This window comes from Halichoerus grypus, chromosome 7, assembly GCF_964656455.1.
Source record: "Halichoerus grypus chromosome 7, mHalGry1.hap1.1, whole genome shotgun sequence".
Classification (NCBI taxonomy): domain Eukaryota; kingdom Metazoa; phylum Chordata; class Mammalia; order Carnivora; family Phocidae; genus Halichoerus; species Halichoerus grypus.
The window spans coordinates 42,073,898-42,101,726 of NC_135718.1; the positions used below are offsets into that span (position 1 = coordinate 42,073,898).

General features: G+C 52.1%; 1 protein-coding gene across 2 annotated transcripts in view; it reads left to right on the forward strand.

The window, feature by feature from the left end:
- Positions 1 to 27,829, forward strand: part of GRID1 (glutamate ionotropic receptor delta type subunit 1) — a 702,575-nt gene that overhangs the window by 145,121 nt on the left and 529,625 nt on the right. For both annotated transcript variants that reach the window (XM_036079322.2, XM_078077489.1), the window contains exon 3: positions 10,213 to 10,497. In XM_036079322.2, coding sequence (XP_035935215.1) covers positions 10,213 to 10,497 — 285 coding nt within the window. The remainder of the gene's footprint in view (positions 1 to 10,212; positions 10,498 to 27,829) is intronic.

Sequence of the window (27,829 nt, forward strand, 5' to 3'; positions counted from 1 at the left end):
GCCTGGCAGGAGCACTCAGGCCAGGCGGGGCCTGGTGACAGGATGACCTTGGCTTTGGGAAGACACATGCAGGTGGAGGGAGGGTAGAGGCATATGCGAGCTGGCCTTGGGCAGCCCAGGGATGTGGGGAGGGCTGAGGTCAGGCTCCGGGGTCTAGCCTGTTGGCATACCTCCATCCGTGGCCTCTGGCTCATTCCATCCTCCTGGCAGCCCTAGAGGTGGGGACTGTTATTATGGTAAGTGAGGGCCGAGGCTCAGCCAGCCGAAGTGACTTGCTTGAGGGCACACAGCTATAGCAGGGGCCCTGCATGTCTCCTGGTCAGAGGCAGCTCAGGGTTTGAGTCCAGGCTCCCCTGTGACTTCGGGCAACACTCTAACGTTGGGTCTCTGCTCCTGTTGAGAGTGGGGTAGCAGAACCCACTTCCCAGGGGAACCGTGGGTTCAGCGATTAGGCAGATGGGCCGGGCCCCCTATGGCACAGGCTCCCGTCTTCCCTTTCCGAAGTCCGGAGAAACAGAGGGGCTGTGTCCTCACCCGCAGTCCAAGCACTGCCACAGCCTTTCTCCGCTTTTCCCTCTGGCTCTAGAGCTGAAAACACCTTCTTGGCTACCTTGGGGTATCCAAGCCTGTCCCAGCTGTGGCCACACAGGGGTGCCCCTTGTCCCTGAGTGCATGTCCCGGGAACACTGAGCTCCCCAGATGGCTCCCTGTGCTTCCAGCTGTCCCCTGCTGTCTTCTCTGAGCTAGGCTGCCACCTGGGCTCAGGCCCTGAGCTGTCCTGCCTCCGGGGCCCCGGGGAACCGGCGCTCCTCGATCTGGCCCGGTCTCTCCCTTGCCTCGCCGGCTCCAAGATGGCACTGTTGCTTTCTCCACGGTTCTCGCTCTTCTTTTCCCACCTCTAAACAGTCTCTCCTTCTTGGGCAGAATTAGATGAAGTGAGTGTCCCCTGGCCCCCTGGCTCATCCATGCAGGGATTGGATTCTGAGCCAAGTCTAGGAGGCCCCAGAGCCCACGATCTTAATTCTCCATGTGCTGCCTAGGGCTAGGCCTGCTCCGGAATGAGACACACTTTGCCATTGCCTCGTTCCTGACATGTGGCCCGTCCCACGGATTCTCTGGGTGACTCCTTCACCTTGGAGCACTGACATTCCCAGCTATTTGTCCCTATGCACCTGTGCTTTCACTTACTCCTTCCTGTAGTGAACATCCTCTGACTGTCTCTCTATCAGGCCCTGAGCTTGGACCTACAGAAAGCTGTGAAACTCAGTCTGTTTTCTTGGGACCGTAGGAATTAAGCATGAAGTCAAATAATACATACTTGATAGAAAGGCTAAACTACTCTGACCTCCAGAGAAAGGGATGATTAATTTTTCTTAGCAAGGGAAGTCAAGAAAAGTTCCATAGAGAAAGAGGCACTTGGGATGGGTCTTGGAGGAGGAGGAGGAGTTTGAAGGGCATAGTGGTGGAGGAAGGGCATTTCAAGAAAAAGGAATCAGCACATGTAAAGTTGGGGGGGGGCATGGTGACATGAGCAGAGAGCATGGGGCATGTTGGACAGTAGAGGGATGTGGAGTTGGTGGGTCCTGGGGGAATCTCACAAACTGGACTTTGACTCCCAGACGATGGGGAGCATGGCGGGTATTTTGGGGGGCATGCTTGCTTGGTTGCTGAACTTTGGTCTGCAGAGTGGGCTGGAGAAAGAAATGCTGGGAGGCAGGGAGACTAGTAGGCTGATAACGGATGTGGGCAGGTGTAGGGAGTGGCATTCAGAGGCAGGGTTGGGGGGAGCCCAGGAAGAGAAGTTTGGGCTCAGATTGTGGAAAGAGCTGCAGGAGGCCCCGGGTGCTCGGCTGCTTTCGAGGTTCTCTGAGTCTCCCAGGACTTGTCACTGTCCTGATTTAGCTTCCACAGTGTAGGCTTTGTGTGAATCCGGCCCAGGAGCCTGGCGTTCCATTGGCTGAGCAGTAAAAGTTATTAACGAGGAGCTGGAGAGCTATAAATAAGCCAGCACGATCCCACCCCATATTCCCTGTGTTTCCAATCTGTGGGAGCAGGGAATCAGTTTTGATTCATTAATTGGCATAAGGATGAGGCCCCAGAGATTGGCCTGGTCCTGCCAGCTCTTCTGTACCCTCCTGCTTGGCTCCGTGCATCCTGCCTGCACCAGCTGCCCACTTGCCGTAGGCTATGCTCCAACATCCAGTGGGACCCTTTGACCCTGCTCCTGTTGGGCCCCTGGGCTGGGCGGACCGTGAGGCTGCAGGGGCGTGGGAGCTCCCAGCCCGGAGGTGCTGGGGCCTCAGGCCCCACCGACTTTTCTCTCACTGCCCCCTTGGCACCCTCTAAGCTCTTGGTGAAGCTCTCCTTAGAGGGGTGGGTCAGTTTTAAGAAACTGTCCTTCTCCAGATTTTGGAATGTGGCTTCCCTTTTGGGAGGACATGAGTATCTGGGGACCTTGGCAGGTTTGAAAACTCTGTCTCACCAACGAACTCTGGACACCAATAGTGCTTATCTTGCGGAGTTGTTAAGAGTATTCAATAGTTTGTTGTTCTGGGCGCTGGGCCAGGGGCTCAGAGGGTAAGCAGTATGCAGGCACTTTTGCTCATGGGCGCATGGTTCAGAGAATGAGATGCCTAGCAGCGGCCACACGAAACAGTCCACAGCTGCAAATGTCGGCGGATGGTGTGTGGACAAGGTACGATAAGGGAAGATAGAGGTCATAGAAAGTTCTCTCGTGGGAGTGACAGTTACCCACAGTAACACAGAATGAGGGGAGCTAGCCAGCCGGATGCAGGCCGGGGAGGTTTGTGGAGACCCAGAAGCAGGGAGAGATTGGAGTATCTGAGTTACGGCACGAAGGCTGCTGCCTGGGACACGGGGCATGGGTGTGGGTTGTGCAGGGCCTTGCGGGTCTTGTTGGGGTGTCGAACTTATTTTAAAGCCAGTGGGAAGCTAACGTGGATAGTAAGCAGGGAAGCGCAGCTTGCTTGGTGTTTCACGAAGGCCATTCCACTGTGGCATGTAGAGTGAAAGGCAGTAGATTGGGGGAGGTTGGAGGTAGGTGGGTCCAGGGGCAATGTCATGGTGGTTTAAACCAAGGTGATGCAGGAGAGTTGACAGACCCAAGATATATTTTGGAGATAAAACATCCAGGACTTGGGTGCCTGGGTGGCTCAGTTGTTATGCATCTGCCTTCAGCTCAGGTCATGATCCCAGGGTCCTGGGATCGAGCCCCATGTCAGGCTCCCTGCTCAGCGGGAGCCTGCTCCTCCCTCTCCCTCTGCCCCTCCCCCCCCGCTCGTGCTTGCTATCTCTGTCTCTCTCTCTCACTCTCAAATAAATAAAATAAAATCTTTAAAAAAAAATCCAGGACTTGGTGATGGCCTGGATGCAGAGGGTCAGGGAGAGAGAAGGGTCGAGAACAAGTGGGTGCCCCTTAGCTGATATTGGTGACCAGGAGGGATAGGGTCATACCCCATGGAATGCAGTGTTGACAGGCCAAATTTGAGTTGAACTCAGCAAAGGGGCCCCCCTGGCTGATGGTCAGCAGCCCACAGGAGGGTTGTGGGCTAGGGTAGCTATGGGGCCATCAACAGACAGGGTCGGGGTTTAACTTGTAAAGGGACAGGTCAAATACACGAGGAAGGTTGACGATTCCATAGAGAGGGCATGAGTGATGGATCTGGGTCTGGGTCTGGTCTGGGTCTGGTCTGGGAGAAAGCAAGAGGTGGGAGCACCCAGAGCTCTGAGCAGGGCCCAGCCTAAGACGGGTGTGTGGGTCTCTCTGGCTCCCTGCTGTTTGCTCATAGCCATGGAGAAGGGGGTGGGCAGGTTGACCCGCCAGGGCTGACTCTCGCTGGGGATTTCAGCAGCTGTGCTACATAAGGAGAGAGAGAGGGGAGTGAGGTTGTCTGCAGTAGAGTGGCTGGAATGATGGCTGGACAAATGCTGAGCTGAGCGAGGAGCCGGGCGTGAAAGCAGGTGGAAGGTGCTGGGAGCGCGCCGTTTAAGCAGGTCTGCGGGACAGGATGCACCAGAGGGAGGGAGGTGAGGCCCTGCTGACACTCCTTTGGGGTGCCCTTTGCTGGTGAGCAGCGAGAGAGGGGTCTGCGTCCCCTAGGACCAGAACTCTAACCTCTGCCTTTGTCTGGTGCTGCCACCCTTCCCCGCCCCCCCCCCCCATTTCGTGGTTTTGTTTACTTTTTAAGTGTCTTAATAAAACATGAAAACATATTTATTCTTCATAGATCAATAATTTACTCTGAGTTATGACAATACTAAATTTGGTCAATTATTCATCGACTATAAAGTATTTATAAATGCTACCTTAATTTAAAGCATTAGCCATTAGAATTCAAATATTAATAAAGCCGGTGCCAGCTTAAAGGAGGGAAGGAGGAAGGGCACAGATAATGAGGGTGGCTCAGGGGAGAGTGAGTGCTCATGGCTGTTAAGATGATTAGAATAACGAGTTGTCACTGGGAGCCCCACTTATGGGTCAGGCAGAGGTGCTGGAGTCCCTGGGGCTGGCCTGCTGGACCCCCTGTGAGAGACAGACCATTCCTTCTGGAGGGCAGGGCTAAGCCCTGGGCTGCCCAGAGCCTGGCTCTCCCTTCTGTTGCCTGCTGAGAAAAGCAGAGTCTTGTCAGGCTGCCTTGGGCATGTCTGCTTCGACCCGGGTGGAGTGGCCTCTTTTGCCTTGTCCATCTGGAAAATTTGTGATTCTTAGATGGGCTGCCCAGAGGCCAGTTAGCACAGGAGGTTGGGGGACCTTGTCCTCAGACTAGCAGGGCCCACATGGGTGGATCCCACTATGCCGGGACCACATCTGGTCTTCCAGGCGGAGCAGGTGTGGATGTGCCAGGGGCGTCTGGTGGAGGGGAGGCCAGCATCATTCCTGGGTGGTGGCACCAGGAATTGGAGGTCTCTTCCAGCACAAGCCCTCTGGGGCTGTTACTTGCCCCCATCAGTCTTGGCCTGAGAGTTTTCCAGGAATCTCTGTGGGGATGGAGAAGACTGGGATGAAACAGGGGTGGTGCCTGGAGTGACCTCAATGTCTGGGGGCACCTCTCTCACCAACAGCGTCCATCTGCGGGCACTGAGTGACTGGATAAGCCAAGGGTTTGCTGTCGGCAGAGAGAGGCCTTGTGCCTTCTTGCCAGCTCCTTTCCCAGGGCCTGCGCTCAGTGTGGAGCTGCCCTCGGAGTTTTTCTCCAGGGAAGTGCTGGGTAGCATCAGTCACAGAATCCTGGGCTGTGTCCCCAGCTGGCCACCATGTCTTCCCGGGACTGGCTCCTCGAGAGGCTTCTGGTGGTCTGCTTCTGATGACCTCTTTACTATTCGCTCTCTGGCTGTGTGGCCCCGGCTGACCGGCCAGCCCTCTCTGTGCTTCAGTTTTCTCACCGGGAGACCCGAAAGCTCAGATGGGATGAGAGTTACAGAGAGCCCATCTGTCCCATGATGTGGCCGGTGCTGTGCCTGACACGTCCCATCCCGAGAGTCTTGTGTCCAGGAAAGCCTGGGTCAGCAGGATGCTGGCGTCTCAGGGGACACTGGCGGGAATGGGATTGTGGGGCTGTCTGGGAATCCTGGTGGAGCGCATGGGTCCTCTCATGGGCCCATATTTGGGCCCAGGCTCGAGCTCCGAGTACCCTCCTTCTCCCAGTTCCTGGGAAGCCACTGGGCAGTGCATAGACCTCCGCAGAGACCCTCTGCTCTCCTAGGCCACCAAGCATGGGGAGGGGGCTTGAAGCTGATCATCACATTTATCTCTGCTTCTTGCTTTCCCAGCTGATGAGCCACTCTCAGGGCGCCCTTATCAAGCCATCAAGCCTGCATTGTTGCAATCAAGAGAGAGATCAGCTTTATGACCACATGATATTGGAGGCAAAGGATGATAACAAAGGCTCTTATCTTGCAGTGAGCCGCAGAAACACCTCAAAGCAGGAGAGGCAATAACACTGGTGGCTTTTGCATCCCTACTGCGTGCCAGGCGGTCTGAAAGGTTCTTTACATACCAAGACCTTTCACGGAATGTGCACAACAGCTCTGGGAAGCCGGCGCCATCGTCTTCATCTGACAGAGGCTCAGAGAGTGCCGGCACTTTGTCCAGGGTCCCACAGTGTGTATGTGGCAGGGCCCAGATTCAGACACCGGCCAGGGGACCCTGCCCCGGGGTTCAGCATCTCTCTCTACAATACAGGTGTGAATTGTAGAATGTCCTATCCCAGGAATGAGCACACAACCTTGATTAAGCTAATAGCTGATTTGGCTTTGATCTGATGTATTTTGATCATATTATTTTTATGTTAGGAGCCTCTAAATAACCATCATTTCAACAGCACCCCAATTAGCAGGCCATTCACAACGGATTGGAAACTGACTTGCCTCAGGCCTCTCCATTAGTGCCTGGGAGGGGCTTCCAGCCTTAATTATCCGCCCTGTTTCCGAGGCTGGCGGCTTGAGGGGCTTGCGCGGTGCTGCAGGTGGCTGGCCGAGGGCCGGGGCAGCGGTGCCCACCTCTGCGGGGAGGGCGGTCATCAGCAGGGGTGAGGTCGCTCTCTGTTTTTGCTATTTCTTGGGATCCTGGGTATGACTCGGGTGGGGGACCTTGAGGGGGCGATGGGTGTGCCCAAGGAGAGTGGTAGGAAGCTGGCTTCTGTTGAACTTCTTTCCTGTGCACAGCGGGGCTTGGCATTTGCCATCCTGCCCTAAGTTAGTGCTCCCGGAGCTCTGCTGGGGAGAGATTCTGATCCTCGTTTAACAGGAAATGGAGGCTCAGGAAGGAGACTTGCCTGTAGCCACAGACTGCTGACCGGAGGAGCCCGAACCAGATGTGCCCTGCGGTTAGATTCTAGGGCGTCTTCTGCTGCCCTGGGGAGCCCAGGCCCAGCCAAGAGGCTGGTGTCCCTGGCCGCCAGCAGGACCGGGCAAGGTGACCAGTAAGACAGTCATTCCCTGAGCATGCTCCTAATGCCTGGCCCCCGCTCCTACTGTCATACTGTACCCCTCTCTCAAGCTGGTCTAAGTCCTCTTTCTTCGAGGCCCTGATGTCACCCTTCTTTGAGCCCAAGGAGCTTCATCTCTCCTTCCTCATGGGCTGAATTGTGGGGTCTGTCTTCTGGGTGGATCCAAACTCCTCAAAGTTGGGGCTTGATATCCTCTTGCTCTTTGCTCCTCCCCCCCAGTCCACAGTGCAGGAGTTTGCACATAGTGAGGGGGCTGGGTACTGAGTGTATGTATGAAACATGCAGGAGGGAAGGAACCAGTCTGCAGGGAGCAGTGGGATGCATGCCCAGGTGGGGAAACTGAGGCTCGGAGAGGTTCAGTGACTTCAGAACCAGGGTATATGGAGCGGGCACAGGGTTTACCACCAGAAGTCAGGTGATGACCTGGGAGGGAGTGGGACGGGGTGGGTGACGGCTGCAATGAGCACTCTCATGAGTGTCCTCTGCTGGGTGTCTGGACAGGTTTACATCCCGGCCATGTCCAGGTTATTTTGTGTGATTACTTCTTCGAGTTAGACATTCGGTGTATTGGGATTGAAGAAAGTATGTGGATAAGAGAATAAAGAGAAATCCATTCAGCATCACAGCACCTTGGTTTTTTCTTGCCTTTTGGTGATTTCTCTTGACTTTTCCACAGGCATGCTTTTTACCTCGTTGCAGTCCTGGGGAGCGTATAATTTCGTGCCCTGTGGTTGTCACTTAGCTGCTTCTCAGAAGTCTTTTTTAGACTGGGTGGTGTCTCAGTTCAGCCCTGCCCCTTAGCGCTTGTTTGGTCTCACAACCTGTTATCCGGAAAACGGACGCAGTCACACCTCTTCTGCAGGTGTCGTGACAATAATGAGGTACACAAAGTGCTCAGCAGTATTTGGCGCAGAGAGAATTCTCACAAAATAGTCCCTCCTCCTACATAACTTCACAACTTACCCATTATTGGAAGATGATTTTCCTTTTCTAGAAGAGTTATCTGTTCATGACTTGAAATTTTGGCAAAATGTAGAAAAGACGGAAAATCAGTTCAGGCCTCTTCTAAAATGCAGTCACTTTTAGCATTTTGCAATATTCTCTTCTGTCTTTCATGCGTGTTGTTTTATTTAATTGAGATGATAAAATACGTACAAAATTGTATTATTTTCACATAACTATTTTATGACAAGTGCTTTCCCATGTTATTGTAGTATTTTCATAAGTAATTTTAAAGGCTACATATGCTTTCAACAAATGGAGCATTTTTCATAGCCACTCACCTATTTGCATCTTTTAGATTGTGAGAGGTATTTTGAGAGTATGGATGAATATCCTCTGAATGTTTGGGGAGCTCAAGCCATTCCCATCCTTTGGATAGGTGCCTATAGTAGAATTATTGACCAGAGGACATGAAAATCTTAAGGCTTACTGTGTTCTTGCACTGGTCTTTGCTGGGGAACGGCGTGTGTCTAGGGAAGGATGGTGAGCAGGACGGGCACTGCCCATGGCCTCCTGGAGTTTGTGGTCCAGTAGGAGAGACAGAGAGTTACACCAGCAATGCATCGTGCCGGGATGGGGGAAGTGCAGGGTGCAGGGGGAGCTTGAGACAGGGGGTCCTCAGCCAGTCTGGGGATACGGAGTCTGAGTCTCGAGGAGTGAGTGTGAAGGTTCAAGAGGCAATAGAAAAGGTGGTGGGTGAAAGGTGGGCGGTTGGCCTGAGCGTAGTGGGCAGGGACATGGGAAGAGCGTGTAGCTGCAGGTATCAGGGAGTCTGCAAGACTGCCCTAAGGGGTTTGACTCTGTCCCCAAGGCCCTTGGGAGCCACTAAAGGGCTTAAACAGGAGCATGACACAACTGGATTTCTGTTTAGGAGAGAACTGCCGCATGAAGCCTGGATGGGAGGAGGGCAGAGCGTTTGCGGGGGTGGGGGGGGGGGGGCTGTGTGATTCCCGAGAGACTTCAGAGACTCTCATTTCACCACCCCTGCCCCTGCGTTGCGTGTGGGGGTTTAGGGTCCAGCAGGGAGAACAGTGGGCATTTGAGGTGTTGTCCTGCCGATGCTCATGAGCGTGCACGGTGAGCGCCCTTGCAGAGGGAGCCGCCGGCCTTCGGTGTTTGGAAGTGCGCTCCTGGTCTCCTTCTCTCAGCCTTCTCTCAGTCTGAGACATTACATAAACCCAAAGGCTGTCCACCGAAAGAACCGCATTGTCAAAGTTGTTCAAAAGTCTGCCGTCTGCAGCAGATGGCCTGCTGACATTCACAGGCCGTGTTTTGAAATGCATCTGCTTTCCCACATTTCTCCGTCACATAAGCATTATTAATAAACGTTTGCTTCAGAACTGGTGCAGTGGGGTGTGGTGTCAGGAGGGGCATCTTTCTATTAATTGGTCTGATGTCCCCCAAAGACGTAGGTGTGTGGCTTAAAGGGGCACCCCTCGTGGTTCCTGGATGACTTCTAAAGATGAGCTGTGTGTCCTGGACCTGGCGCCTCCCTCCCTCCCTCCAGGTCCTCCTCCACCTAGCTGCATCTTCCTTTGTGATTATCAACTGGCTTTTGAGTAATCCTGAGCTTCTAGAAGCACCTGCTTCATCTGGGGTTTGACCCAGTGTTTTATGATATGAATCAAGTGGAATTGGCCAGAAGACCTGGGGTTTCTTTTTTCTTTTTTTTTTGCCTGCAACCCGAGGCCTCTGGGGTAAGTGTTTCCCTGACTTTCTGATGTAATTCATTCCCTTCAGCCCCAATCAGTTCAGTTTAGCCAACAATCATAGAGCACATGGTATATTCACGGCCTGTGTCTTGGCCTCGGAGATACACAGATCAACAAAACGAGTTCTTGGCTCTTAAAGGGCTCACATCCCAGGTGGGAAACAGGATGGCTCATGGAGCAGCTCTCATGGGTGTCACAAGCAGATGTGGGTGGGATTCTTGTCCTGCCATCCCTCCTTGAGTAGCCTCAAGGCTACTCAAATGATTTTGCCTCCCCCTGGCCTCCGTTGACTCATCTGCTGAATGGGTGTAAGAACATGTAGCTGGCAGGGGCCCTGAAAGCCTCAGTGGGACTCTGCAGATGAGAGCCTCTGGCCTGGCCCAGGGTGGCTCTCAGTCTCTGGAGGGAGGCAAACATCTCTCAGAGGCTCCCGGGCACGAGCTGCCAGGCCTGGGCCGAGTGGATCAAAGTCGGTGCAGCGTTGTCTCCAGGCTGACCTCTCCCTCTCTCTCTCTCTCCTCTCTTTCCAGCCTGTGACCTCATGACCCAGGGGATTTTGGCCTTGGTCACGTCCACCGGCTGTGCGTCTGCCAATGCCCTGCAGTCTCTCACAGATGCGATGCACATCCCACACCTCTTTGTCCAGCGCAACCCAGGAGGGTCTCCGCGCACTGCCTGCCACCTGAACCCCAGCCCTGACGGTGAGGCCTACACGCTGGCCTCCAGACCGCCCGTGCGCCTCAACGACGTCATGCTCAGGCTGGTGACAGAGCTGCGCTGGCAGAAGTTTGTCATGTTCTATGACAGCGAGTATGGTGAGTTGGGGGCAGGGGTTGCTCTGGGGCTCCCGAGAGGCACGCCAGGCGCTGGGAGACCCCCAAGCCAGGTCGTTGCTGTGGCGGCTGAGGGCTTCAGGGTGGGCTGGGGGTACATGGCAGTTGGTGGTCCAGGTGGAGTGGGTCTCGGGGTTGGTAGGGCCCAACCTTGAGCTCCGCAAGGTAGGGGAGAGCTGCAGAAACCGATCTGTAGACAGGCACGAATGTTGCCTAGCAACAACACCTTATCATGACAGCTGAAGTTTGAATCATCTTAGAGTTTTCAATAAAATATTAATAAACTGTTGGCAGGGATCTGAAGGGCTGCACGTAGGTAGCGACGGAGGCTGGTGGGCACGGTCCTCCCAGAAGACTCCTCTTCAAAGACTGTCCCTCACACTGGACAGCCACCTGCCCCTCCCAGTTCCCTGGTCTCCCCTCAGTGTCAGGGTCTCAGACGGGGGCATAGGTCAGGGGCGGGGCACCCCAAGTCATGGGGCCAGGCTGGGATCATGTGGGTATGGCTGGACCTGGCTCTTTTGAAGACCTCCCAGATGAAAAAAATTAAAAATTGTTTGTTAAAAATGCACAAAAAACAGGCTTTGGAGGAATAGTTTTAGGTTTTCTTATGGCTACTCTGTAAAAACAGGCCCGTCCTAGTCCCAAGATGAAATGGTTTCCACATTTTGTGTTTTTTTAAAAAGGACTTTTAATTTTGAAATAACTGAGATTCCTATGCAGTTAAGAGAAATAATCCAGAGGGATCCCATGTGCCCTTCACCCAGGTTCCCCATGGGCAATGCATGGCATAACTCATATACGAGAAGTAGGATTTGATGTTGATGTGATCCACGGACCTTTTTCACACTTCTCCAGTTTATAGACACATGGGCGTGTGTATTCACATTTGTGCAGTTTTATCACGGGTAAATTCATGTGACTAGAGTCAGGATACAGGGTAGTGCCCTCACCATGATTGCTGTGTCACCTTTCATAGCCACCACCACTCATATTATGTGTCTGTAAAGTGTGGAGGGGGGCTGGTATAAGGGTTGGCAGCCCCATGGCTGGGGCCAGGATGGAGTGGGTGGGCCCTCGAAAGTCCTACCTCGTCTCTTGGTGAAATCATTCCTTTGCCAAGAAATGTAACTAAGAAGAGAAGCCAGCATATGTTTGCATTTGCCTAAATACTCTGCTCCTCTAAGACTGGAATGTTGTCCTCAGCTCTTGAGCAAATACGCTGTTTGGAGTCTTCCAGGAGGAATTGGAAGAGCAAACAGTCACTGTGCCGAAATGAAGATGAGTTGGTGATGGAGACAAGGGTGACCCGAGGCTCAGGGCACTTGAACTCGATGCTGGCCAGCACCTGGCCTCTCCCTCCCACCTGCATTCTATCCCTGGCCATGGGGCGGGGCGTGTTTAGGAGCCCATAGGGCATCTCTCAGGTGCTTGGCCTTTCCTGAGAACCCCTCATACTGATGTTTCAACCTGGGCATCCAGTGTGCTCTGTGGCTGACCTCTGGGGAGGTGTGGACACCACCCGGGCAGGATGCTGTGGGGCAGGGTCCACAGGGACCCTGGCCCCCTTCTTCTGACATCTTTGCTCCCCTTACGCTGTGGTCTATAGAAACTCTTCAAGCCTTGGTTCTCTCTAAGGCCTGGGAGGCAGCAACTTCAGTCACAGGAGGGCAGGTCGCAGCTCTGCAGCCTGCCCACCCTGCCTGGGCTCCTGTAATTCTTGCACCTGATGAATGACACCTGATGGCACTTGCTCAGACTATGTGTTTTTGTATTATTGTACCCCTTACCCTCAGTCAGCTCAAGGATCCAGACCCACGGAGAGGAGCCCTGATCCCTACCTGTCTGAAGCTTCCCCTCTTTCCTTGGAGCAGGCCCCTTTGTTACATGCTCTTACAGACACACGTCTCCTGCTCTCAGCTTGCTCTCAGCTTGTCCTGACAGACTCATGAGGGCTGATCGTTGATGAACGCTGCCTCTCACACCAGGCTGTAAGCTCCAGGAGAGCGGGTCAGTTGCTGTTCACTCCTGTGTCCCTGCTGCTTAGCACCATGCTTGGTGCAGAGCAGGGCCCAAGAAACTGTCACTGTGTGAATGAATCCACTTATTTATGAGGACATGGGGTTTTCAGACAATTTTCACATAAGACAAAGGAAGAATGGGAATAAAGACAAGGCACCGGATAGTCTGACCTCTGAGGTCGGGGAGATGGGCTAGGGTGTTTCATTCTGCAGATATATTGCCCTGCCCCTCTCCTCTCCCCTCCAACCCAGAACCTCCAGTCAAACCAAAAGATGTGCCCCTTTTCTGACATGGACGCTTTTGTTACCTTTGGTGGGGTTGAAGTTAGCTTGCTTGCTCTTTCTTTCTTTCTTTCTTTCTTTCTTTCTTTCTTTCTTTCTTTCTTTCTTTTTTTTCTTTTTCTTTCTTTCTTTCTTTCTTTCTTTCTTTCTTTCTTTCTTTCTTTCTTTCTTTCTTTCAATATTTTACTTATTTGAGAGAGAGAGCACAAGAGAGTAAGCATGAGCAGGGGGAGGGGCAGAGGGAGAGTGAGAAGCAGGCTCCCCGCTGAGCAGGGAGCAGGACAAAAAGGGGCTCGATCCCAGAACCCCTGGAACATGACCTGAGCCGAAGGCTGCTGCTTAACCAACTGAGCCACCCAGGCGCCCCTTGAAGTTAGTTTTCAACCAGACTGGACTTTATCAGTGATCCCATAAAGACACAGGGTGACCAGTAGCTTTCCCCCAGCGGACAGGTTGAGCCTCGAATGCTGTGTTGAGAAGGATGCTGAGGCTGTATGTGGCTCAGCAACAGAAAATGCCGTGATTGCTCCATGAGGTTTCCATGCTGCGGGGGAGGGACTCGTGGCAGCCTGCCGTGTTTGCTTATTCTGCTCTGGGTGCTGGGGGTGAATGGAACACCTCCGCAGGGCCACACGTTTGATTGTCGCTGTCTTGGGTGCTGATTTGTTTGGCTTTTTAGGCTTTCTGGAGGTCAAAGCTCTTTCATTGGATTCTGTGCAGGACCTCCTACCTTTATGGGCCCTGGACATTAGTCCCCTGATTTGACAGCCTCTGAGACCAGGTTTGTGCCCCAAGATATTCTCTGTAGACTTTAACCACTTTGACTCCCACCGCTTGTCCTGGATGTGCCCTTCGTGCACGTCTAGTCTCTGGCCTGTTTTCCCACCTGCCTTGTGTTAGGTGAGCCAAGGTGGTGGAAGCCCTTGTGCCATTTGCTGTGGCACATGCAGCCACCAGAGTGTGGGGTGTGGGTGCCTTCTCCGCATGGTTGGTATTGGCCTGTCTGAGAGCATTGGGTGGACTCATGCTGCTGATTTGCCCAAGACAAATGGTGCCTCCAGAACGCCTCAGGGCCCCTCTTCCACCCCACCACTGGAGCACTAGCTGCAGATGAGCCCAATTAAAAAGCAAATTGAGTGTAAAGACTGTTTTATTCCTTCCAAAGTCAAACAGAAGTGGTTTGGAGATATGATGACTTTTTTTTTGATGCTGATCTGATCTGCAAGTATCTTTACATATATTAAATGTGTATTACATATATACATTGAAGCCATTCAGTGACTCTCTGAGGTGGGATTATTGTTGGCATTTGACAGGTAAAGTACATGAGGCGCAGAGAGGTTCTTTTTGACCTGAATGCCCATGCACTTTGCCAAGGCACCATCCTATTTCTGTAATCTGGGGCTTGCTAGGCTCCAGCTTCCTTTTCCTGTCCCCAGCCAGGCAGAGTTGATGCCAAGAAGGAGGGAAGAGTGCTTTGGAATGGACTTGGCATTCCTAGGCTGGTGTGCTCAGGACTTCAGTGAATGTCACACGGGAAGTCCCACCCTTGCTGGCGGAGGCCTGATTCTTCCCCGTTGGCCTCTCAGCCTCCCTCTGAACCCAGGAATGACCTGCCTCGGGATCGGGAACCTGAGGATGGGGCATTGGAGTCAGGAGTCGAAGGTCAAAGGAGCCAAATCCCTGGGCCCTGAGACAGAACTTGGCAGAGGGGTGCGAGAGGAGTTTGCATGTATACAGTTTACAAAATGTAAGATGTGCCATTTGGTAAAATTCCATCAAAAATACTTGTATGCTTGTTGTGACAGCGAAAGGGAAAATAGAAGAGAAGCTGACATTTGGGAGAGAAAATCTGTAAAACGTTAAAATACCAAAAGTTTGGATCGAACAGAACAGAGAACTTTCTGATGTGCCACTTCAAATTCTGGGATATTCATTTGTGCGTCGGGGGAGGTGGGTGCCAGAAGCTGCAGCTGCAGTTTCTCTCTAGTGAATACACTGGGATGAGGGCGGCAGTTAGGAAGGAATCTTCGAAATCATTGACTCATTCATTCAACAAATATTCACTGAGTCCCCACCATGTAACATACAAGGACGACGTTGCTGGGAGCTCATTATAGATGAAGAAACAGACAGGTAGAGGAAGTTGGCTAAGGCTGCCCAGGGCTGGGGTATGAAGTCGGGACCCCAGGGCTCTTTCCTCTGTTGTATCCCCAAGGGTGCAGTGGTTTGCTCTTGGCTTCTGGGCCAGCCTGCAGGCCGGAGATGGGTCAGGATCTTATGAGTGGCTATCGTCTACATGTGCTGGTTTTTAAATTATTAAAAATAATCAAAAGTTACACATAATAATAATGTAGATGTCAAGTTAAAAGAATGATAAGAGAATAAACTTCCATGAACCCATACCAGTTTAAAAAGATGCAAAGGAGCCCTGTGCCTGTCATTGCTCTCATGTCCTCCCTCACAGAGGGGACTTAACCACTGTCCTGACAGTGTGCGAACCCCATCCTTGCTTTCCTTGCTAGTTTGTCACACATGCATGGACCAGACAGAGTGCCCAGTTTGGCCTGTTTGTGAACCTTAAATATATAGAGTCCCACTTCTGTACACTTTTGTGACTGCTTTTTTTTCACTCAAAATTAGGTTTTTGAGATACATGCATCTGATTCAGGTGGGTGTTATCAATCATTTTTATGGTTGCATAGCATCATCTCATTTATTATCCATTTTAGTGTTATGGGCATTTGGGTTATTTCCAGGTTTTTGCTATTACAAATAATGCTCATTAGAACATTCTTATATTTGTCTTTTGATGTTTGTGTGTAAGAGGTTTTTTTTTAACTCATGAACATTTTAACTTATTTTTTAAAATTTCAAATGTTCTCAGTATTTCTTTGTTTCTTTTTTTTGGGGGGGGGTTTGTTTTGATCACCTGGTACTCATTGTGACAAGTGCACTCCTTAATCCCCATCACCTATTTCACCCATCCCCCCACCCACCTCCCCTCCAGTAACCAGCAGTTTGTTCTCTCTAGTTAAGAGTCTGTTTCTTGGGGCACCTGGGTGGCTCAGTTGTTTGAGCGTCTGCCTTCAGCTCAGGTCATGATCCCGGGGTCCTGGGATCGAGCCCCACATTGGGCTCCCTGTTCAGTGGGGAGCCTGCTTCTCCTTCTCCCTCTGCTTTTCTCCCTGCTCATGTTCTCTATCTCCCTCTTTCTCTAAAAGAAAAAAAAGGCTGTTTCTTGGCTTGTCTCTTCTCTCCTTTTTTCCCCTTTGCTCATTTGTTTTGTTTCTTAAATTCCACATATGAGTGAAATCATATGGTATTTGTCTTTCTCTGACTGACTTGTTTTACTTTGCATTATACTCTGTAGCTCCATCCATGTTGTTGCAAATGACAAGATTTCTTTCTTTCTGTGGCTGAGTAATATTCCATTATATGTATATACCACATCTTCTTTATCTATTCATCAGTTGATGGATACTTGCACTGCTTCCATATCTTGGCTATTGTAAACAACGCTGCTCTAAACATAGGGGTGCATGTATCCCTTTGATTAGTGTTTTTATATTCTTTGGGTAAATACTCAGTAGTGTGATTACTGGATCCAGGGTAGTTCTATTTTTTTTTTTTTTTAAAGTCGGCTCCATGCCCAATGTGGAGCCCAGTGTGGGACTTCAACTCACGACTGTGAGATCAAGACCCAAGATGAGATCAGGAGTCAGAAGCCCAACTGACTGAGGCACCCAGGCGTCCTATGGTAGTTCTATTTTTAATTTTTTGAGGAACCTCTGTCCTGCTTTCCACAGTGACTGCACTAATTTATGTGTGCAAGGGTTTTATGAGGTTCTATCCTGAGGAGCAGAATTGCTGGAGTATTTGGTCTAGGCATGTTTCATTTTATTAGGTTATTCCAAATTCTTTTCCAGAACATTTCTACCTGTTTGCACCAGAGTTCTCAAAGCTCCCCAACCTCACTAACACCTGGTAGTCTTTTCACTTTTAAGATTTTCATGTGAAATGGTATCTTACTGTGATTTAAATTTACATTTTCTTTATAGCAGATGAAGTTGAGCACCTTTTCATATCTTTATGGGCTGTTTTTGTTTTCTATGAAATGCCTATTTATCATTTTAAATTTTTGCCCATTTCAAAAAATTAAGCCTTTTCTAAGTGTGGCTGATAACTTCTTTCAGTCTGTCTTAATGCACAGAAGTTCTATATTGTATTGTTGTCAGATTTAATCATCTTTTGTATGGTTAGCTCTTTTTCTTCTCATTTAAGAAGTCCTTCTGCACCCAAACGTCATATTCTCTGGCCAAAACTTCACTCTCTGCCCTGAGGGCAGATGTTCCCTCCTGGCCAGGTGTCCGCAGTTAGGTCCCAGCACTGGGCACGCACAGCTCCTGTTGCTAGACCATCTCTCTCCCTGAAGCTGTGGCCTGACTTCCTCCCTCAGAGCCAATCTTGTTCTTGGTGGTGATCACCTAGCTTGTGGCAAGGTGGTTAGGGAAAGCTTCCTGGCGGAGGTGACAAGGACCTACGTAAGTACTATTAGGAGTTAGGTAAGCAAAGGACAAGGAGGGGAGGAGTGTAGGAAGAGTGTCCCTGGCAGAGAGAAGAGCATGCTGGAAGGCCTGGGGACAGTGGAGAAGGGAAAGATCGTATGGCTCGGTTGTGGGCAGTGGCCAGGGGTGAGGCTGGACTATAGGCCCAGCAGGCCTGAGAGGCTCACGGAGGAGCTTAGAACCCTCAGGATCCCTGGGAGCTGTACCTTGCCCTCAGGTCCTATTTTTTATGCCCATTCAGAGACCTGTGCGCAGACAGAGGACATGGGGGTCTTCATCTCCAGATGGCCCTGGTTCTCTAGCCGCCAGTGGCTGCATACGAAAGGAAAGGAGGTAACACACGGAGAGGAGCTGTGATCTGACTGAGGACAGACCCCAGGCCTGGAATCCAAGCCAAAGGCAGAGCCTGAATTTCCCAGGTGCCTCAGCTGTCAGTGAGGAACAGCTCATGCCTTTCCAGCCCTCACTCTGGGCTAAGCACGATGCGGGTACGTCAGGAGCAACAGCTCATGGCGGCTCTTCCTGGCGGGTTTGTGCTATTCCTGTTTTACAGGTCAGGAAACAGGCTCAGAGACGTAAAGAGGCTTCCTCTGGGTCATGTGGCCGAGGAATGGGGGGCCGGCCAGGTCTGAGTCCCAAAGCCCGGATCACAGCTCTGCTCACGCACAGCCTCTGGGTCCCCATGGTGACCACTGCAGGTAGACTCTCTTCTTAGGGCACAAAGATTTATTGTAGCATTGTTGGTAGCAGCAGAAATGGCCAGCAACCCAAATGTCCATCCTCAGCAAATTGGTTAATATATGAAGATATATATACGTAATTTACAACCGGTTTTTTATGTACCCAGGGACAGTAGTTCCAACACTTGGCACTGTTCGTTGGCGATAGCAAAGCGAGAACCGGGATGTGGCGTGTTGCTGTGTGTCAAGGCAAGCGTGTGTGTGTGTGTGTGTGTGTGTGTATTGGAGTCAGTGTAAGGAAATGCTGTTTTAGGGAGAGAAACACAATGACTTGGGACAGGCATGGGAGATATATTTTTTCACTGCATTTTTAAGAAATACATTTTGAGTTTCATATCAAGTGCAAAAAAGAAGCAAATACAAAAAGAAAGCGTGGGTTGCTCCCCCTCTCCCTCCTTCCTACTGCCCATGGTGACTTCTCGGAGCTTCGGCTCCCTCACCGCTGGAACCGAGATGGGACTTCGTAAGCTATACTGAGCACTCAGCAGAGTTCCTGGCACACAGCCAGCGGTCTGCATGATCCTTACAGTCCCTGTATGGGAACCAGCAGTGGCGGTTGTCGGCATTCCTCCTGCATAGGACTGGGTGTGGGTACACAGGAGGTTCAGCTGTTTGCCCCTCTACTCTGGCTCAGCATGACCTTGAGTGTATAGTGCTCCGGGGCCTGGACTCGGGGGCAGTCTGCCTGGGTTGGATCCTGGCTGTGCCTCTGTAGCCGTGTCATACTGGGCATATCACTCAGCCTTGTACGATCGTCTCTTCATTTGTCAAATGGGGATCAAATAATGATCCCTGCCTGATAGGGTCAATGTGTGGATTCAATTAGTTGGTGCCTGCTAAGTGCTCGGTCAGACTTCATTCCTCAGGAGCTCTGACCAGTGCTGGCCCCATTGCTGCTTATTGTCTCTTGGCCTCTGACATTTGGGTTGTGTTCTTGTTAGGTGGGGAGACAGACAGACTTTGGGGGTCAGCTGTCTCGCCTGCAGGGGACACTCACTGTGTGGTCCCAGGTGGCCCTGGTGAACCATCACACCTTCTCAGCCGGACAGCCTGACTGGTTCTCATAGCAAACCTCCATCAGCCATTGGGCCTTACCCCCGAGTCTTCCTGAGGTGAAGCTCCCCAGAAGAAAGCATCATTTGGACCAAATGCTATTTTAATGGTCCGTGCCAACAACGTCTTCCTTCTGGCCCCTGGCAAAGCAGGCCAGACGACTGAACTGCAGTGGTGAGGATCTCATTAATAACACACATCGTATCATTATGGTATTAGTTTAAATTGAAGTAATAAATGCTTTTTCTAGATGAAATGAGTAAGTGAGTTTAATTGCTAGGAAACCTACCAGGAAGTTCGACAATAACTTTACCAGGACGAGTGTTTTGGGTTTTGTTCTTCCATCTAATTACAAAGCAACTGTACTTCGGGGCATGTTAATTGTAGCATTCCCTAGAAGATTAAAGTTCATTAACTCTGAAGTTCCCTCAGCCCTCTGCCAGATTCCAGAGTGCGTCTGGGGACGGGAGGAGATGCCTGATATAGGCCTGGATAAGGGACAGAAAGGCAAGGCTGTGCTGGCCCCCACATATTCCCCCTTGTGCAACGGGGCCCATAGGAGTGGCCACGGCAAGGACTCAGCAGACCTTCTGTGCTTTCCTCTCCCACGCATGCGACGGTGTCCCCTTGGAAGACAGATAGGGCCCTATTTCGATCCCTTTCCTGTTGACCCTGTGTTTTCTGCTTTCTCTGATCCCGTTGGCCCCAGCACAGAAGAGGGAATAGGTTTTGTTGTTAAATACCAGGATTTCAGGAAAAGCACCACGTGACGTGGTCCCAACATCTGGGAAGACCGTTGGCTCAGATTGGATCCCTCCCCCGTTTCCTTAGTGAAATGAGATCCTGTGTCCTCTTCTTGGTCTCAACCGAACCATCTCCTACCCTTCTGTCAGGGAGGGCATGCCTGTTTCCTACTAGGAGCCAGCCATGTCAAGAGAGTGCCCTCACTTTTTGGTAATGAACTATGTTGAGGTGTAACTGGCAGGCAATAAAATACACTCCTTCACTGTGTGCTATTTGATGGGTTTGACAAATGTTATGCACCAGAGTAACAATCAGCCTGATGAAGGTGCAGAAGGCTGCCAGGGAAAAGCAGTGTCGGTTTTGAAGAGAGAGAATTGTAGATCGCCTGCCCCTGGCCCCAGTCACTGCAGCCCTGGTTGGGTGGCCACGGGCCCTGTGTGCAGCATCCCTCTACCTGCCTTCCTGTTCCGTAAGAGGGTTCTCAGGGACCTGGAGGGTCAGGGTGACTGGCCAGGAGAGAAGGAGCAGGACAGGGAGGTGTGGATGGCAGGGGCGGGGCAGGGGGAGGCAGGGAAGCCCTTTGGCAGCCGTGGCTGGCACTCGGGCCGAAGCCATCTCCAGCCAGGATGAGAGCCCTGACCATCTGCTTGCTGGCCAGAGAAGGCTTCTCATCCCTTGCTAAACAATGGCCAGCACCTCCTTGAGAAGTGGCATTGGGGTGATTATGAATGCTGACCTGGCTGGGTGGAGGCCATAGCAGGATTCGTGGGAGGAAGGCCTGTGGGTCTTGCTTGGCTTGTGTCCAGACAGGATCTCTGAAACAGCCCTCGGAACAGCCTTCCCCTTGGCAGTCTCAGGAGGCAGGAAGGTGCTGGGGGCACCCTAAGGTATTTCCCTGTGAAGTATCCTGTGGGAACCTCAGATGTAAACCCAAAGGTCCACTGGAGCCACCATTTTGTACCGGAATAACAGTCACCGTCCTTGCGTGGCCTTCGTGCCCTGCCCCCTGTCATGGCCACTGGCTCCCCACGCCCATCCATTCCCCTCCAGTTCCTTGCTGCTATGCGAACATGCCAGGCGTGGTCTGGCCTCAGAACTTCTGTGCTGGCTGTTCCCTCTGTGGGGACACTCCTCCCACAGACAAGTTAGATGTCTGCAGGCTGCTTCCTCACCTTCAGGGCCTGGCTTCAACCCCATCTGCCTTCCCTCCCCAACTCATTTGAAGATGGCACTCCGTTTCCTCTTGGCACCCCTTTCTCCCTTCCTGCCTTATTTCTTTTCATTAAATTCACTGCCACTTACTTATTTTTTGATGCTTGTCTTTCCCCAACTAGAATATGAGTTCCACACAGGCAGGGATTTTGTCTGTTCTGTTGACTGATGCTGAATACCCAGCATTTAGAATGGCACCTGCAACATAGTAGGTGTTCAATAAATATTCAGTGAGTGAGGGAATGAAAGAAGCTGTATTTTGGGGCATTTCATTGCCCCTTTATTCTTCCAGGAAGCATTTGTTTCTTGGAGTTTTTTTTTTTTAAAGATTTTATTTATTTATTCATGAGAGACAGAGAGAGAGAGAGAGAGAGGCAGAGGGAGAAGCAGGCTCCCAAGGAGCAGGGAGCCCGATGAGGGACTCGATCCCAGGACCCTGAGATCATGACCTGAGCTGAAGGCAGACGCTTAACCATCTGAGCCAGCCAGGCGCCCTCTTGGAGTTTTTTTTTAAGTATCATTGACTCACAACATTATATTCGTTTCAGGTATGCGATAGAGTGATTGGACAGATCGGGTGATTGGACAACTCTCCATGTTATGCTGTGCTCACCACAGTGTAGCTCCCATCTGTCACCGTACAACACCATAATTACAATACTATCGACTGGATTCCCTGTGCTGTACCTTTCATCCTTGTCACTTATTCACTCCATAACTGGAAGCCTGTATAAGATTTCTAGTTACCACAGTGATCAGCATTTCTATGGAGTCCAAAGATGTATATAGTCAAAGACCCACCCTCCTCCACTCCCAGCAGTGAACCTGTGTGTGCAGCCCCCCGAGTTTCTGCCTACATTTTCCTCCTTGGCAAGTGCGTAGGGAGAACCTGTGTATCCAGGGGCTGGGGCCTGATGAGAGTTCAGACAGGCTCAGTTCACGCAAAAGTTCTCCCCGCAGTTTCCCAGGAGGAGTGAATGTTCATATCATGGTGAAGGTGAGAGTGGCTGCCGTTGTTTTGGGGGTGAGCCTGCTGGAGGACTTGGCTGTCCTTCCTGCCTCAGCCTTCTTCTGACTTATCTCTGGGCACACTGACAAATCTTTTGCATCTTTAGTTTTCTCCCTTTGGTAGTGGGGATAATAAAGATGCCTACCTCAGAGGGTGCTGGGGAGGTTGAAATGAAATGCTGGGTCTGAGGGATCGAGCTCCATGTGGCCCCAGGCCACTTCTCACTTTTCCTGCTCCTCCCCGATACCCAGGACAGAGCAGACCTCTGACTGAGTCTAGTGCTGAACAAGGTTCCCTGGGGGGGCGGGGGGGTGGTGGTAGAGTTCCATTTACAGCTAGGAGTGAGGAGAGAGTGAGGAAATTCCAGGGAGGGGAAACCTGTGTGCAGAACATCAGGGTGTGAAGCAGCATGGCATGCTCAAGAGGAGGAGGGTCTGGGGGGCCAGCAGTGTATGCCACTGAGTGCTGGGAAGTGAGGCGTCAGTGGGAAGGGCGGGGGGGGGCTGTGACATGCAGACTCAGCTGGCCTGGCCAGGGGCGATTCACTGTGTCTGCGGTTGGCTTTCCCTCCTTCTGATGCGAGATGTGTGCTGGGACATGGAGGCTTGGCCTCCTGGGGGAACTCGCTCATGCGGTGGCCATGCTCGAGAATGGAGGCCTGACCTCTCTGGTTGCCTCACCCTGGAGCATGAAGATGACATTGCATGAAATTGTATTGTGTGGCCAGTTCTTCATTGTGACAAGAAGCCTGGGAGTTTTGAGTTTGGTGGCAGCTGCCCGCCCCGTGTTTCCCACCGGAGGCTTGGGAGTGGTGACAAGGCCACACAGAACCAGAAGCTAAGGGTCATATGCGACATGCCACTTACCCTGTGGGAGGCAGTATGTCTCCTCTCCAGGCCTCTATTTATCCAATTCCTTGCTGGAAGTTAGCCTCCAAGTGGCCTGACGGGGTGCCTGTGAGGGCCTCCCTGCATTCTCCGCCCCCCTTCCCCATGTGGGCCTGCATGCTGTCATTTGATTTTTGGTGTAATTGTTTGGGGTTGCCTCGTCTGCCCGTTTGCTTATTTGTTTGTTTATTTCCTGCTCACATCTGGAGTGGGTTTGCAGAGGCTTCTAATGAGACTCCCAGATGCTGAGGTTGAGAAAGTGGCAGTTAGAAAATCAAGGCAAGGCCACCGCGGCTGTGCCAGCAGGGAAGGTGGCAGGGACCACCGTGATCACATTCCCCTGGCAGCCAGGAGGGGAGGAAGCCCCAGCTTGCACGATCCCCGAGACCTAGGGAAGAAAGAAGCAGGGCGGCGGGCTCCTCAGAGGGACCAGGCTTCTGCGGACCTGCAAAGACTTCCCCCGGAGGAACCTGATCTGTGCCATCGAGACCCAGGACCCGGGAACAGACGCCTGTTCTGGCGTTCTTGGTTGCCCAGAGCGGGGCCTCCTGTATCCAGTCGGTCTGGCACGGTTGGACAGATGCCCATTGAATTCCAGGTGCTGTGTGAGGCCCTGGGGATCTGGAGGTGAGCGAGGCAGGTGTGGCCTTCGCCCCCTTGGCCTTGAGCAGGGACAAGGCTCCTTATGGAGGCCGAGGTATGAGGGCCATTTGCATTTCAGGCGGTGAAGTCTGCCTGCCTGGCAGAGCCGCGGGTGGGGGGGGTGGGTGGTGGGTGGGGGTGGGGGTGGGGGTGGGGTGGCGCGGGTGGCGCGGGCGGCTTGTGGAGTCGAGTTGAGTCCGGGTGGAGTGAGCAGGGGTGAGGGTGGGTGGGCAGGTGTGGGACCTGGGCTGAGAGGAAGCAGAGGTGTTCTGGGCTGGCCTAAGTTACACCTGGCTGGAGCCTTGTCTCTGGGATCAGGGACTGCGACACGGAGAGCCCAGCCAGGTGGCAGAGGGGCTGCGAATCCCAAGGGCAGTGAGGAAACACGGAAGGGCGGACCACTCTGCTTTCTTCTCTTTGCGATCTTTTTCTTTGAAATTATTTTTTCTTATGTAAGTAACACATGAATTGAGTGTGTTCTTGTTGAAAAAATGTGAGCGACATACGCAACAAGGGGAAAACTTCTCCCTCCTCGCCCTCTCCCACCTCCCCGCCCTCCCCCACCTCCCCACCCTCCCCCACCTCCCCGCCCTCCTCCCTAGAGGTAAGGAGAGGACTTTCCTGGCCACGTGACACGGATGTGCAGACATTCACATTCACTTACATGGTTCTTTTCAAAAGCAGAAGCGGGATCATGCTTCCTGTATTGTTTTGGGCCAAGCTTTCTACTTGGGGTGCTCTGGAACTTTCCGCCCATGCTGCCCCCCTTGGTTCTCCCTCGCTCTCCTCACCTGCTGCACAGCGTCCCGTGGGGTGGACGGTGGGCTTTATTGATCCGTTTCCTCGTTTAGGTGATTTCTTGAGACTGTGCACTTACACGCGGCACTGTGTGGAACCTCCAGCTTCGTGCACATGTCTGTGTATTTCTGTGGGATGGATTGCTAGAAAGCAGAGCTGCTGAGTTCCAGGGGACTCTGTGCTTTCCAATTAGGAAGCGGACTCTGTGCTTTCCAATTAGGAAGCGAGAAGGATAGTGCTGAGGTGCCAGGTACCAAAATAAGGCAGGCAGGAAGAGAAGTGTTTTGGAGGAGAACAGACCTTGTTCTGGTCCCTGGTTTTTTGATGGCTGGGAGTAAGATAAATTCTTGGCTGCCATGTTGCTGAGGAGAAATGTGATTAGGCAGAAATTCAGGGACAAAATCCAAAGTCAGAGAACCAGAGGAACTGAAGCAGGGGCCCTCGGGGGTCCGCCGCAGCTCTTGTGAGAAATGATTTGGGAATGGAGTCAGCCGCAGCCTGGTGGGGGGCGGGCCCTGTGGTGTGTCCTGCTCTGAAGGGATCACCCTTGCCTTACTGGTGAGTTCTGGCTGACGTGAGCTCAAAGAGGAGGGACCCCAACCCTTCGGGAGGAGGAGCGACCAGGCTGGGGGCAGGAATGATGTGAGCTGAGGGGTCTGGCCCCCTCTGAGTGGCCCTGGGACAAGGGCCTTTGGTCAGGAGAGGCGGTCCAGGAATCAGGAGCTGTCCAACTGTCAGAGCTGGTCTGGGCTAGAAGGGGCTGCTCTCCTCTCCTGGGGTCCCCTGGGGCCATTGTGGCAGGAAGGGTCCTTGTTCCTAGTCCAGCTCGGATGGGGGCAAGAGTCTTTGGGTGACAAGTCATTATTAATCAAGGTGTCCCCCCACCCCGCCCCCCGTCCCTAGGTCTCTGCTTCATCTCTCAACACTGAGAGCTTCCTACTTTGCTTTTTTTTTTATTGTGGTGAAACACATGTAATATAAAAGTTACATTGTAGCCATTTTTAAAAAATTTTATTTATTTATTTGACAGAGCAAGGGGAGTGGTAGGCAGAGGGAGAGGGAGAAGCAGACTCCCCATCAAGTGGGGAGCCCGATGTGGGGCTTGATTTCAGGACCCTGGGATCATGATATGAGCCAAAGGCAGATGCTTAACTGACTGAGCCACCCAGGCATCCCTACACTGTAGCCATTTTCGAGCATGTAGTTCAGTGGCATTTAGTACATTCCCAACGTTGGGCAGCCATCACCACCTTCCATCTCTACAACTCTTTTCATCTTGTAAAATTGAAACTCTGTCCCCAGTGAACACTAACTCCCTGCCCCCCCTGCCCCCAGCCCCTGGCCACCATCCCTGTCTGTCTTTGTGACCTTGATTGCTCTAGGGACCTCACACAGGTGGGATCAACAGTATTTATCATCCTGGGGTTGCCTTATTTTATAGCTCAGTGTCCTCAGACTTCCTCTGTGTCATAGCATGTGCCAGGATTTCCTTTCTTTTTAAGGCTGAATAAGGTTCCATTGTGTGTATAAACCACCTTTTGTTTGTCTCTTCACCTGTCAGTGGACATTTGGATTGTTTCTACCTTTGTCCATGTTTCTTTCTGAGGGTATTGAAGAAAAAAGAGGTCTCTTGGAAGCCTGTGTGTGTGTGTGTGTGTGTGTGTGCATTTGCATGTTATACCTTTTGGAAGACATCCATTCGTCCCTCACTCTGCCACCAAAGTCACTAAGTTCACCACCCTCTGCCTAGAACCAGACAGTGCCACCCCCCTCTCCTCAAGGGTCAAGTTCAGACCCCTTCAGGAGGCCCCTGGGGCCGTCAAGGTCTGTCCCTCACCTCCTTCCTTCAGCCTCTTCTCTCGTCATTCCCTCAAGACTCCTCGTGTCCTGGTTACACAGGACATACTAGGTGGGGTGCAGTCAGGGAGACACAGCCCCCTCAGCATCCTTCAGAGGACGGTATTTAACATGGGGAACCACCTGACTGGCATTGGCAGGGGTGAAGTGGAAACATCCCAGACTAACAACTCTAGGAAGGTACCAGGACGCCCAGGGCTAAGGGACAAATGGGAGAGATGGCCCTGGAGCCAGGACTGCCCAGCGGGATGGGGACCTACCCCGGGGGAGCCGGGAGCATGGAGGAGGCACTGAACTAATGCTTATTGTATGAAATGGGTTAGATGTAACAGAAATAAAAGGACCAGAGATCTGGAGACCTGGAGGCACGTGTGCGCACACACAGGGACACACACGCACGTACATGAGCACACATTGCACGTGCATGCATCTCAGGTGCCTGTGGTAATTAGAGTCAGAGGCACAGGTGAATCTCACTAACAGTCACTGAGAAAGATCAATTAATTTGCCTCCTTCCATATCAGCACAGGGTCTCAAGGGGGGGGGGCACAGGGCAGCTCAAGGTCAGATTCTCCCTGTGAACTTCCGGTTGTCCTGGTTTGCTCGCGAAGGGAGATCAAAGTGCGTATAAGGGGCCATGTGGACCTGCAGGACAGGGTTGGTGTGCCAGGGGCAGCCTAGTACCGGGACAGGGACTGCAGGAGAAGCCTTCCTGCTGCCGGGTCCACTTTGGACCTCTTTGGAACTGCAGTGGACTGCCACTGTGGTCAGAGACCCTGGCCACAAAGCCAGGCTATGGCCGTGGACACTGACACAGCAAGGCTTCTTGGACCCCCACATGTGTTGTGGGGACAGGGGCAGTGAGGGGAGGAGGTAGGTGTGGTGCCCTGAAACCTGTGTGCATGGACTTACAAGAACCACTGGGCCACCTCTTGCCAGTGACAGCGCTTTGGTAGCAGAAGTTGGCCACGTGTGAGTGTTTACACCATGGAAATCAGCAAGTGCTACACACATCAGGGCTTTTTATTCTGGAAAGCCAGTGTAGTCCCACACCACATGTCCCACTCCCCAGTATTTATTATATATTTGGGGGTGGGGACAAGATGGTGACACAGAGGATTATGAAGGGCCAAGTTGATGCTGATGGGAGGATGGGTAACATGGGGCCTGAATCACGAGAAGGCTTCCTGTGGGACCCTTGCCCGACCCTGACGGTCAGGGAGGATTTGGGTAGATGGAGACAAGGGTGCTCCAGGAGGGGAATGGTCTGAATATAGACAAGCATCAACTGTCTGAGTCTGGGAGTTGTGGGAGATAAAGTTAGGTAAGCTTGCAGGTAAAAAATGAAGGGCCTGGAAAGCTAGAAGTTTGGTCTTTATCCTGTAGGGCAGGGGTTCTTATTGGTTCATTAGCTCATGTCTGGAGATAGTTTGGGTGGTTATAACAGGAGTGGGGAGGAGTGCTAGTGGGTAGGGGCCAAGGATACTGCTAAACATCCAGT